We start from the raw sequence: 13,957 nt of genomic DNA, 5'->3' as shown, positions 1-13,957 counted from the left end.
TGTGAAAACCGAAAACCGAACCGAACCGTGAAGTTGTGATTCGTTGCACCCCTAGTATTTATATTACTCAATAGATTGGACTGCTTACGCACACATAAAATGAGTAGGCCCAGTCTATACTCGCCCTAATCTTAGAATTATATTAGTTATGAGTATTTTGATCAACATATCAAAACAAATCGAACATATTTATACCTAATTTTGAGAGTTATACTTATAGTACTATCATCATTCTAACCCATATATAAGTTTTGTTCGAAATTTTGTTGATATAATTGCAGAAATTGACATTATGTCTCGACTGTTGCAAAATGTACTAGTGTGGAGATTTCAGATGTGGTGACTAAAATTAGTAAAAACTAAAAAGTAGAATAAAATAAGAATATAATAAGAATAGGAAAGAAATATTGTACATGTATTCTCGCACCTATATATAGACCTAATTAATAGAAAATGAATCAGAATGTTTTGATATACTGTATAAAATCGTATTATAGCCTTTAATTTTTATCAAATTTCTTTATTCTTCAGATATATGTGTTACTGGATAAAGCTAAAATTAGCTAACAGAACTGCATTTATTGACCAGTTAAGTGCAGTTAAGTGCAAACAGATTTATGGTATGTATGCCTCCTAATTTATTATTTGAATGTCGCATCGTATAATAGTTTTCATGTCATAACACAATGGTTTCACCGATTGAATCTGAAACAAAACTGAGATAGATTGATTTTCAACATGCAGTTAATGTAAGTATAAGTTGCAATACAACCTCAGTCACTATGCAATTTTCTGAAATAAGTAACTTTCCATTAAAGGCATACTAGGCCCATTGATTATGCAATGTGGACGAATGCTAGAGTAACTGGCACCTTGTGTAGTTACTAGTTAATAAGTACATAACCTTTTACTCAGTTTATAGCCAAACGCGTATTAGTTTTTGTCCAATATCACTGCTGGTTACATTACAAGCAAGACTTGAAATCGGTTGTTGATATTAATTTACGTGCCGTAAATGTCATCCAGGAGTCAACCGATGACGTAAACATTTGTGCGGCACGTATGTTTTGGACGCCAGATGAAATGAAGATGTCAGCGGTGTAACCACTGCCACGGACTAAACATGGAAATGGAGTAAAATACACGTACTAATCACGGACGCACATGGATAGCCCTGACAAAAAGTTCTTTACCGCGAGCGTCCATGTTTACGAAATGACTGATGATAGCATTGCGTACGGCCGAGCATGCGTGCGAAGATGTCCGGTGCACTATAAATCTGTATCACACCCGCTTAGCCGGCAGCGGTTTGAAACTGATTTCTTGGACTGCGGATTTCAATTAGACATTTCTTAGTAACCAGCAGTGATATTGGACAAACTAATACGTGTTTGGATGTAAGGTTATGTACTTATTAACTAAACAAGGTGCCAGTTACTCTATCATTCGTCAACATTGCATAATCAATGGGCCTAGTATGCCTTTACGTCCATGTTCTATTTTAAATTTGTCAGTTTTTTGACTTTGTCAAGTGCTTTCTAAATCTATCACGCTTGATTCAGTGCACTCTACTGGATTTGCAGGTGTTCCAATAGGAGGTATTGGCTGTGGAACAATAGGACGAGGATGGAAAGGGGAGTTTTGTCGTTATCAACTTATCCCTGGCATGTATCGGCACCATACAATTCTAGCAAACCAAGTAAGCCAGGGCAAATTGTAAAAAGCAGCATAAATAGTTATTGTATCGTAATTATATTAGCCTAAACTGACGTAAATATTTTAAAAACACGTCCCTTTGAAATTTGTGACATATTGAAAATAACTGATGTTGGGTTTGTACTACTGTTCCAAGATACTAAACGGGCCCTCCCCAACCATGAGCACTAAATATTACAGTGGAGAAACCATGATTAATGATTAAATAGGAACTTCTAATGGGAACTATTCAGTTAGGAGATCATGGCTGTTGTGAAAATAGCTTCTATATATATATGCATTTCTTGTGCTTCCAATACACAGAAATAGCATTTTACTGTATCTTCACCTAACCTTTTAATTGAGCATTTACTGGTGTTTCACGTCAACATTACCCTGTGTTGTAGTTTCACTTTCGTAATTGATCTAATTGGCAACTCATTAATGCCCAATAATCTTGCTAATGACATAGAACCGTTGAGGAAATGCCCTTGCCTAATATATGTCCTAATTTTTCTTTAATCGTTTATTCCTTGATTAGTGGTGCCCCCGGACGCCCCGTCCTTGTGCAAACCGAAGGTTTGAGTTCATATATGCAGCGGCACGCTCCCCCTACTGGCAATTTAATACAAAACAGGGAATTACATATGGGAATTCACATGGGAATTCGTCTAATCTGAATTCGTGGGCAACAGTGACTGACTTAATTGACACAGCGTTTGCTGGTAAGCATGTCATCGTAGCATCGTTGAAAATTTTTGATTTAAAAGCGCATGAAAAACTATATAAAACTTAATAACCCTAAATTTACCTCAATGACTACGCCCACGCATGCCACTCATGATCATGGTGCCTCAAACTCTCAATGATGCCACAATGTTGGCAATGGCACATCCATAACACAAAAACCATGCTCAATAGCTGAATGCCTAGACCAGAGACGACATGGCTGAAATGTGTTGGATCGAGATCATCTGTTTTTTCTACTTATTTTCCTGTTTCTGTATTTTTCTATGTTTATCCTTATTTTACATGATTTATTTTACCAACATTTAATAACAACAATAATTTTTTATTGGTTTATAGGTTACGGGTTTAGGGTTAGAGGTCAGCAATGCACCATAAAACAGGAGTTTGAGTACGTGATATTTGTATCAAGCCCAATTGGAATTTGGAGCTATGCAGCCCCTAGCTTGCAGTGTGTTATACAGCTGTATAGTTTCGCCTTCGTTGAATTCTTCGTCTGCGTTCGGGTGATTGACGCGAGCCATTCTCAGTGATTCTCAGGCTAATACGCGATGTTTCATGTTTAAAACATTGACGTCGATATGCGCACATGCGGAGTTTTAACCGGTTTGGCAGCAAGCAGCATGGCGTGTATGCTGCGATACAAGGCACACGCACGCACACCAAGCAACGTGTACGTACTTGCACGCACTTCACGACTGTACGTACACACACACACTCATGCACGCACGCACGTGTACCTGGACACACACGGACGTACGCACGCACACACACATGCACACACATGTACCTGCACATGCGCGCACGTGTACGTGCACACACGGACGCCCGCACGCATGCATGCACGCACGTGTAAGTTTACATGCACGCACGCACGCACGCACGCACGCACGCACGCACGCACTCACACATGCACACTCGTGCACGCATGCACGCACGGACGCACGCACGCACGCACGCACGTGTACGTGCACACGCACGCACACACTCATGCACGCACGTGCACGTGCACACGCACACACGCACGCATGCACGAACGTGTATGTGCCCACGCACGCACACGCACGCATGCACGCACGTGTACGTGCACAGGCACGCACGCATGCACGCACGTGTACGTGCACACGCACGCATGCACGCACGCACGTGTAAGTTGACACGCACGCACGCACGCACACACGCACGTGTACGTGCACACGCACGCACGCAGCACGCATGTGTACGTGCACTACATAAACAGCGCTTTCTATCAGAACATGTGGTCATTCATCTGTAAATGTCAAGCAGCAGGCTTCGCTTCTGCTAACCACAACACATAACAAATACACGTGACCTGATCTATGACGTCACGTGAAACATCGCTATTAGACCTGCGTGATGGCGTGTGCATATGTTTGCTAGTGAATTAGACCCGCTAAAATTCGAGCCTGTTCACTGGCAGAAATTGATCCGTGCGCCGGCCTTTCGATTTGGCGCACGGATCAATAGCTGCCAGCGCGTGATACTTTCGTAGGACGTTCCCGCGGTTGCGTGCGCCTTGCCGCGGAACTGCGTGCTAGATCCGCGCTTAGCGGGCAGGATCAACACCTCTCAGGCGACGCTTCTCTGGTATTCGGTCTCTCATCTGGTTTATGTTAGGTACTATCACAACTGGGTGTTTTACCTTCTGCTCTTTGAGTCTGTGCCATATATCTCTATCTATCTTGTAGACCCTTGCACCCAAGTCAATTTATTGGCTGATCACCGATTGAGTAAGCGTACTTGAAATCGGACTCACAGTACTTCCTGTCTTTTATAGTGTTGGTTTTATGGGGGTCTCTGTTTACTCTTGGCGTCTCCTTTATTTTTGTTGCTTCGATTTTGGTGTGATAGACTGTATCTAAATGTCCCGGCCAATGGCTCTTCATTAGCCTGGTAGCATTTGATCTGATCAGAAAGCCTTTTTTGATCGCACCAATAACAACGACCTCTCTTTTTCCCAGTTATTTTCCGCTGCTTTTCTTTGCAAGTTCACTTGGGCACTGGCAGCATTTGGTTTTGCGCCTACTGGCGACAGGCCTAATTTTAGTTTGACCTATTCGCATTGCTTGGAAATTTCTATTGCCTTATTAAGTGTCATGCTAATGTTGGTGTGCGATTGGGGTGGCCCCCCTTCCACACCCTCCCCCCGCTCGGTTGCTCCACTCCCTCGAATAATTTTTCTCTCAACTCTAATTCAATTTTGGCAGCCCTGTCATTCACAAACAGCAAATTTTAAGTGAGAGCCAATATACTATTATATATAGTTAGCTGTAACGGAATTTGGCACCCAGCCCATAATAAAAATATTGTTTGTTTGCCCTCACCCGACCGACCTGCCAAAAAGGGGCCGACTCAAAAAAATTTATTGATCCTTAATTCCCATTCTTTTATATATATTTTTTTACAAATATAAATGTGTAGGCAATACATTATATGTACCAAGCAAAACAAACATTCAACATAAAAGGTATCTCCACACAAGCACACCCGAGCATGTAGACACCATGCTGAATTTGTAAAAAGACCCGGCCCCCTTAAAAAAGAAGCCTACCTACCTACCCAAACTTTTCAGCCTGAGTCGGGTGAGGGCAAACAAACATTTGTTTAATTGCGGCTTCATTGAAACGAACTTTGTACCTTTATCAGCGGCAGCAATACGCGAGTATGCAACAATGTTGTTTTAATACAGTTCGCAGCTTTCGCTGGCTATAAAATGCAAAGTAATGTGCACGTTTGGTCATTTTAACTTGAGGAATCAATTCTGTTTTATATACTGACACCGTTTATCTCAACAATTTGGGCTTTATGCATAACTTGGAGGCACTAGGGCTTGATGCTGTTTTGAACACAGAAAAATGCAGATCTTTTGTGGTTTTACTGTTAATGGCTAAGCAAGCATTTCATTCGTTTCTGAACAGCACAATTTTTAATGAAAACGTGAAACAAATGAAGGTGCACATATCAGACTAGGAAATCCATGTCCTTGTTAGAATTTTATACATGAACAGGAGTGATGAGTCAAACTCTGGTAATACTACAGATACGCACACCTTTGTTGCTGTTAGCGAAATGTTTTACAAAATTATATTACAAATAAGTAAAGTAATAAATAAGGAAATAAGTAACGAGGGATTACTGCACTACACACTGGACATATGTTCAGTAATGTCTACTCCTTGTAGCAATCGTGCAGTGTTACCAGTAGAAACTGCTGCGTAATGCTATCATTAATTGTGGAGTTGTGCAACCACAGAAAAGTTAGTTAATGGCGCCTGGATCATGGGCGGTTTGGCCTTTGAAAGCAGTCGTATTGCAGAAGTATTATTGGTATTTGGCAGCACTTGTAACAGCAGTGGCCACAGTAAATTATGCATGAGCAATTATGAAACGGGGCTGATGGGAACGGGCCAAGATCCATGTGGTGTTATACCCGGCCGGTCAACTTTGGGCAAGTGATCAATAAGCCTACGTAACTATCCAACCGATCAATGTTGTGAAATCGAACAATAACACTGAGCTGGGCTATAGGGCTTGCGAGTGGGTGAGAGCACTTGATCACCGAATAAGCCGCCACCCGATATGTAAGGGGGACACGAACAGGAGGCGGGGAAGGTGCACACATGTACTGTTGTGCTTATGTATTGTGTAACATATATTATATATATATATCCATCTATATTATACACTGCATCTTCGTTCATCACTACATGTGTCAACAACAACAACAACAAAACTTTTCTACATCATTACAGTTGATTGTTCTTCACAGTTTATAGTGACTATCCGGATGGAAGGCACGACCGTGTACCAACAAGTGTTGTCACCGAAAACAAATACCAAGTCACAACTGCGAGCATGGAAGTGGGGATTTGACGGCGCGAATGCATTCTACCATGCACTTTACCCGCGCTCCTGGATGGTGTACAACATTGCTGAGCACAGTGTGCGACTTATCTGCCGACAGGTTTCGCCTGTCATTCCACACGACTATCAGGTAAGTGAAGAAATGCATTCATTATGCTCGTCAGCGCTATGAAATCAATGGAATCACACAAATTATAACAGTGTACTGAATTAGGGAGCAGTGAGACCATGTGTTCTACTTCTTTTTCTCCTTTTCATGTAGATTTCATTGAAATTGTATTTTGTGTGCTTAACTGTAGATTTTGTTTACTTGCACATTTTATTTTATTTCTGTTCTCTTTAAAAATGTGGAATGCCTTTCCAATGTTTATTGTCTGCTACAGATATAATAGGTACATGGTCTTGGACTTGTTTCATTCAATGGCTCCATTATATCAGAAGTAGATAATAGGGAAGGAGTGTGACTTCAATAAACATGGGAAATTCGTCATTTACTAGCCTTAGAATACCTACGATTTACTACGCGTAACTCAACCAACTTGAGCTCAAATCGTACACAGTACATTCGCCTAGCATCGTGCGAAATTGTTTCCTTGTATACACCCGCAATCCGGAGATAGAGACTAAAACGTACGATACGATTCTCCTTTCTGTTGGCAGCAAACCGAATCCATAACCTGCCTAATAACTTGAAACAATAGGCAGCTACTAACGACTCTTGCGCACGCTTGTGCCCTCGGCGATGTGGTGTGGCTCGCTGGGAGATTGGAGCTGGAGCTGCTGCTGATTGCGGTGTGCGTGCGTGGGGGGCATATACCAGCTCTAAATAGGTCAAAGATTAGCTCGCCGAGTGTTGCATCGATGTCCAATCTCCCAGCAAGCCACACCGCATCGCCGAGTGCGCAAGAGTTGTTAGTAGCTGCCAGCAGCCTATTGTTTCAAGTTAGGCGGGTTATAGATTTGGTTTGCTGGCAACAGAATGAAGAATCGTGTCGTACAATTTAGTATGTATCTCCTGATTGCGGGTGTATACGAGGAAACGATTTCGCACGATGCTAGGCGAATGTACTGTGTACGATTTGAGCTCAAGTTGGTTGAGTTACGCCTAGTAAATCGTAGGTATTCTAAGGCTAGTAAATGACGAATTTCCCTTGTTTATTGATGTCACACTCCTTCCCTATTATCTACTTCTGATTATATATAACATTCAGAAACGGTTGTCAGAAGAGTGCTCTTTCCTTCATGAACAGTTAAGCCAGTTGAAACTGACTAGTATGGTCAGAGTCAATGCTTTGCTTGCATATAACTTTCAGTGATTCTGTGTATTGTATTTCTTTCAGGACTCGAGCATTCCATGTGCGGTGTTTGTGTGGGAGGTTGAAAATTCATCTGCTGATGAACTAGACATCAGTATTGCTTTTACTTTTAAAAATGGAATGGGTTGTTCGCTAGACAGGTATGAAGTATTATATTTTGGAAGCTATGATTATAAGGATGAGTACTTAAAAAGGAGGCACTTGACACTATGAACTGGACTAAATGGATAAAACACGGACTAAACTAATGACTCAGTTGTGTAAAACGCACTGAGAGCCATAGACTATTACGGAGCTATAATTACATTCCGTTGCAAAATACACGACTGCCACGGACTAAGCCGGACAACTAACTAAGCTAATGAACTACCTGTTAACATTTATCTAATCACGAAAGTCCGTGATTATTATGAATTATTATGTGAGGTTATACCGTGGCATCAAACAATAGTAAATAGCTAGAGTATCAGCACCTGTTAACATCGGCTGCTTTAAAAGTTCCGACTGCTGGTGTGCGGCACTGTCACTCTGGCGGGGAAATCTACGTACTATGAACATAATAATTACGGACTCTCGAGATTAGATAATTGTTAATATATATGCAGTCTGTTAGCAGTCCGTGCCTAGTTGGTGGCTCTCCGTGCGTTTTCCACCATTCACGTGTCTATCTCTTGTTTTATCCGTTGATTCCAGCTCATAGTGTCATCTGGCATGTCTGTCAGAAAGCATGTGACTATATTTTAATTTTCAAATAAAGAAATAAGCAACGATTTGTGTTTTTGGTTAAAAATATTCTGTTAGGTACTGTTTTATAATAATTCTAAAACAAACGTGAAATGCTAGCTGTTGCTGCCACCAGAAGAATATCGCATTGTTAATTTTTAGAGACTGGCTAACCAATAAGTACCTTTCATTGATGTGGCATGAAATTGTTTTCCAGAGCTGGCGGGTGCCAAACAGAGGCTTTCAGTGCATCGGAGGGTGCATGTTCAGTTAAAGGAGTGCAAATCCATCAGTCTTTCAAACAGATGTCATGCACATACGGTTTAGCCATCAGAGAAACGGTTAGTAAGTCCCTGCAGTACAACAACATGTACCCATTTTGCTCGGTTGTTGACCTAATAGTGTTCATGGTTGCAGAGAAACAGTAACCCTCTTCTGTTGTGTCTTTGGATTTGGAAGTTGTTTAGGTCTTTCATATAATAATGCCTGTGGGATTTACAAGTTATTTGAGAGTGTATTGGAAGTAGAGAAGGGTGCTTAAAATGGATAAACTTCGCAACAAAAAGCCTATATATAGACCTACTGTGAGCATATACTTGCAGCGTGCAAACATGAAATGTTCTCATTGAGCCAAAGAAGTGCTACAAACATTGGGATTTCCAAGATCGCGTCTGACGCGGTAATGTTACACAGCTAGCAGTAGCCCTACGCTAGCGCAAATAGTTCCTGGAACGAAAACACTGTTTGTTTCCTGATTGCATAAGTAATATAGATAACGATATGATATAAACAAATTTCACAATTTTGTACTGAATAAACATCGAATAATGAATTATAACTTGTTTTATCATAGAAAGGTTCAACTGTTAATGAATCGAGCCGATCACGCCGCTGTGCCGCGATGGCTAAGCATCACTGTGGTGCTACGTCTGAAGAGAAGTAGATTTTGAGAAGAAATCTTATGAAAGTAGCAATAGAAATGAGTTGTAGTGAATTTTTGCAACATATGCAAGCTCACAGTAGGTATATATATGCATTTAGCTGTGAGGTTTTGCATCTTTAATGTGCATTTCGGTTCCTTTATAGTAATCACAGTAGGTATATGAGGCATGTGTTTGGTCTATATGTTACTGTAGGCTGGTGTGCAAATCTCTCACAAATTGCACTGGAACCCTAAAGGATCGGGGACTGATATCTGGGATGATCTTCTCCAGTCTGGATCGTTCTCAGTTTCCCCAACTACAGGTTGTGTGTACGTGCTCAGGGTTCTCCAAGCTTTTTCGTTATAGCATGGCGGGTGCTGCCTTTACGGTCCTAGTTGCAAATCGCCGAAGGCGGTTTGCATGCTAGCGGGGTCCGGGGGCTATGATATTTAGCATGGCGGCTATGATATTTAGAGTGGCGGGTGCATTTTAGGATGGCGGGGCTCGACGATAGCCTGGCGGGCCGCCAGGCTATAAGTGCTCTTGGAGAACCCTGGTGCTGTAACAGCGACCACTGTATGTGTTAATTTTCTTTTCCATGTGACGTCAGAGTGCAGTGGTTGGAAATTCTGTCTAATAAATCGCAGTATGGCTAATAAATAAACAGGCAATGCAATGTGTAGTGTAATTCATCTATGGCTGCACTGCTTAAGATGTAGTGTTACATAATTTTGTCTGGTTGCTGTGTAAGTATATATGTATTCTGTATGCAGAGAAGAGTGAGGTGACACGTAAAGGTCAGGAGATAGCCTGTGCTGTCTGTGCTAAGATGAAAGCAAAACCTCACTGTCCAGTAACAGCAGAGATGTGTCTTGTCTGGGATATGCCACGGATACGCTTTGGTGCCGGAGAGCAGCAGTATTACAGGTATGTGTTAACCATATGTGTATATGTGCAATTCGTCTGCAGGTTGACATTGTACGTTAATAACTATATGTGCGTAGAAGTGCTCAGAATAAGGTGTGAAAACTGGTGTTTGCATAGCCACTGTCAGGCCTGATGCTCATTGATATTTTTGCAGTATTTTCAACATTGATAGGTAGTGAACAGTGCTGTGTACTACATTTATTAAAAAAATAGATGATAAAAATCGTCAAAATGTGGCTGTTTAAGATAAACCTGGTTTAATGAATCAAAACAATGACATGATAATCATACATTGAAGCCTATCAGGGATATCTTGTCTTAGTGTCTTCCTGTGCCTTCTGCTGCAAAGTGTGAAGGTTGGCTTCTTTGTGAGACACAAAGTTGCATGTGATACAGCTGAGCATGATGGTCTCAGGCATGGCTCTCGATCAGATCAGTGACGTTATTGGGGTCAGGTTTCATGCCTTGATCGGTGTAGGTAGACGTTTCCGAAGAATTCAATGCTAGACTGCTTGGTGGAGCATTTCGGCGAATTGAAGACGAGACCGTTGGCTTCGGCGACTTCCACCAGGTTGCGCCGGTTTGAGTCATGCTCGGCGTCATTGTCTCCATATACGATGATATGGCGTGTGATATTCTACAGACTCCTGGGCAACGTTCGATGATTCGATCCATTTCAAGCTCGAATATGTCTTGGCTGACAGAGAGGCCAAAAGGAAGGCAGCAGAAACAATATTGACCAAAATGCGTTTGGAAGGTTGTGAGTTCCTGGCTTTCTTCATGCAGCTTGACGGCCCAATAACCAGATTTAGCGTCAAGTTTTGAGAAGACACGGGCAGTTGCGAGTTTGTGGTTTATGTCATCAATCGTTGGTGTGACATGGCGAGGCCTGATGAGAGCTTGGTTTAGGTGCCTTGGATCTAGGCAAATCCTGATGCTACCATCTTTCTTGGTGACATACGTGATGGAGCTGACCCATTCAGTTGGTTCCTCGATTCGGCGTATGACACCTTGTTCGACCATCTCATCCAGTTTGGCTTTAACCTTCTCCTTGAGAGCGATTGGCGTGCGTCTCGGTGGATCGACACGAGGCGGCGTGTTGGGATCAACAGCGAGTTTGTGTACGGTTTTAAACTCACCAATTCGATCAAAACGGTTGGGGTACAGGACTCGGTTCCACAGACGTGGATTAACTCTTAACTCTGAGTTAAATTCCTTAACTCTGAGTTAAAATATTTATCTCAGAGTTACCTGAGTTACTTAACTCAGGATATAATCCATGTTTATGAAACCCAAATTTAACTCGGAGTTAGATTTAACTCAGGGTTAAAAGTTAATCCACGTATGTGGAACCAGGTCCAGTTTCTTAAGGTCGTTGACAGATTTGATGACTGGCTTACTTGAAACTGGAGGAAGAGCAGAATTGCGGGGGTCATGTCAGCGGTCAAAAATAAATGTTTCGAAATTCAATGTTGTTTTATCACAATTGTGAATGCATGACTATAGAAATTTGTAGGTATATATTATTATTTATACTCTTACTATCATAATATACTAGGGTGTAATATTCCTTTAAAATATCTAGAGGGAGTTATGGTAACATGTAGTCTCTGCTGACATATTCAGGCGCTACACACGATGGTTTGGTAGGGAAGGGAAAGCAACTCCACGACTGTGCTCATATGCTCTGTCACATTACGAAGACTGGGAAAATAAAATAAGCACATGGCAAATGCCAGTGCTGGAAGATTCGTAAGTATAAACTGAAATTTTTTGTCATTTGTTGTAACTTTAATCTTGTATGATAGCTGTTACCTGGACAGATTTGTGATCAGTTGTACACAGTTTCTGCCAACCGCCCACTGTTGGTAACATGTCTACCTTTACCCCACCTAATTACTTCTCAACCCACCTAAGAAAGGAACACAACCTCAGCCATGCCATTGTTAATCTATAATATTACATTAATCAATGCCAACATACCAGGTCCACCATGCCACTCTTTCATGTAGAACAGTAGTCTGTAGTATGCTGTGGTAGTGGTACACTAGTATGTGGATTTCTGTGTAGTTGTGCACATCACTTCATACAGATTCGGGTACTAAAAGGAGAGGAAATAATAGACGCTGAACGTTTAATAAAACGGAACATTGGTTTACTTTGTATCGCAACCTGTAGATTTATGTAAGAGATTAATACAGTCTCCACATGCTTAATTGCGCAGTCAGGCTGCTCAGCTTTGAGATTGTAGCAGTGCTGGGCGAAATGCAGCACATTGCATATTTTTTACAGAAAACTTCCGGATTGGTACAAGTCTGCACTGTTTAATGAACTTTACTTCATGGCGGATGGTGGGACAGTGTGGGTGGATGTGGACTGTGAAACTGTGACTGGTGTGAAACCTGTAAGCCCTGCCGTTGTCAATCCTCACAAACTCATCCAGGAATATGGAAAGTTTGCCTACCTTGAAGGTATTACTTCTATGTATTGTGGCTATGTTTCAGGGTTCTTGCAAGTGATGCAGTAGATTTGACAGATGGATTATATGTGATTAAACCATGCAGCTATGTGCATATTCTGTGACAAAGATACAAACACACGTACTGAAATCAATATATCTTAAAAATGGCTTTCCCCCAATGTTCTTAAGGATACTGTCCAGCTTTTGCATGGGTATCATTCTACAATTATTCACAGGTCATGAGTACAGGATGTACAATACGTATGACGTACACTTCTATGCATCGTTTGCCCTGGCTATGCTGTGGCCTAACCTAGAACTCAGTCTTCTCTATGACGTTGGTAAGTGGTTATAATTTCTCGTGTTCACTTCTCATGTGGGATTTTCGAGTATTACTTACCTGACAAATACTAGAGAGATGTGCATTATCAGGCTCACTTGACGTGTTTTTAGCTCATCTGACATAGTCAGATGCAGCTTGTAGAATCGCATGATTGTCCGTCCGTCTGTCCGTCCGTCCGTTCGTCAACAGTTGGGCACAAATCTTAACCGCTCGACGTACGATCACAATATTCGGCACATCGGTGGGGATCGCCAAAACGAGTTGGGATGTCGAAGCTGGGGGTCAAAGGTCAAAGGTCAAGAGGTGTAAAAGAAGGGGGAACATTCACTCCTTAACTTAAGGTATAGGGAGGAAATGCAGAATTGCGGCACAAATCTAAATGGCTCGACCTAGGCTCGTGATAGTCGGTGTATAGCATCATGGTAGGAAAAGCCATCACTGTGCTGAAATTGGAGGTCACAGGTCAGAGGTCAATGGGCACAGGGCAGATTTTAGACATTTTATAAGGACATGGTCTGACGGAGCGATTGAAAAACTTTTTTGTTTCAGCGGTGACCTAGCATTTTTATGGCTTTATTGAAAGGACCATGAAATGTACCGTCTGCTGACATGCGAAGAGTAAGTGTCGGATAACCTTTTGACCCTTAAGAGGAGGGTTAAACATGGATTTGTTTACTGTCTGTTAAAAAGAATTTGACTGCCGGGTTTGCTAGTAGAATCTATACATGCCTGGATGTATGAGGCTACAATGTCACAGTGAAATTTCAAAAGCTAAATTTGGTTGAAGAAGGTTTATGTTCCTTAAATCGTTTGCCTTGCGTGTAATTGGTTCAGGTGCCAGCTCTCTATGCAGCGGCTGTAGCCTTGCGTGGTAAATGGATGAGCGCTTACCTATTCTGTCTTGCAAGATAGTTGTTGGCTACACGTAGCGATGGGA

At 41.7% G+C, this 13,957-nt stretch overlaps 1 protein-coding gene across 2 annotated transcripts in view; it reads left to right on the top strand.

The window, feature by feature from the left end:
- Positions 1-13,957, top strand: part of LOC106816606 (non-lysosomal glucosylceramidase-like) — a 26,477-nt gene that overhangs the window by 2,935 nt on the left and 9,585 nt on the right. Inside the window, exons 1-11 of one of the 2 annotated variants that reach the window (XM_014821228.1) lie at positions 84-103; positions 532-620; positions 1,584-1,699; positions 6,233-6,457; positions 7,668-7,783; positions 8,584-8,707; positions 9,503-9,611; positions 10,063-10,216; positions 11,843-11,968; positions 12,509-12,687; positions 12,914-13,018. In XM_014821228.1, coding sequence (XP_014676714.1) covers positions 536-620; positions 1,584-1,699; positions 6,233-6,457; positions 7,668-7,783; positions 8,584-8,707; positions 9,503-9,611; positions 10,063-10,216; positions 11,843-11,968; positions 12,509-12,687; positions 12,914-13,018 — 1,339 coding nt within the window. In that variant the 5' untranslated portion in view covers positions 84-103; positions 532-535. Of the gene's footprint in view, positions 1-83; positions 104-531; positions 621-1,583; positions 1,700-6,232; positions 6,458-7,667; positions 7,784-8,583; positions 8,708-9,502; positions 9,612-10,062; positions 10,217-11,842; positions 11,969-12,508; positions 12,688-12,913; positions 13,019-13,957 lie in introns of those variants that run through there. The other variant, XM_014821227.1, reaches the window with a different exon arrangement.

Source organism: Priapulus caudatus, unplaced genomic scaffold (assembly GCF_000485595.1).
Source record: "Priapulus caudatus unplaced genomic scaffold, Priapulus_caudatus-5.0.1 Scaffold1430, whole genome shotgun sequence".
Classification (NCBI taxonomy): Eukaryota; Metazoa; Priapulida; class Priapulimorpha; order Priapulimorphida; family Priapulidae; genus Priapulus; species Priapulus caudatus.
This window is presented reverse-complemented; position numbering and strand designations above follow the sequence as displayed.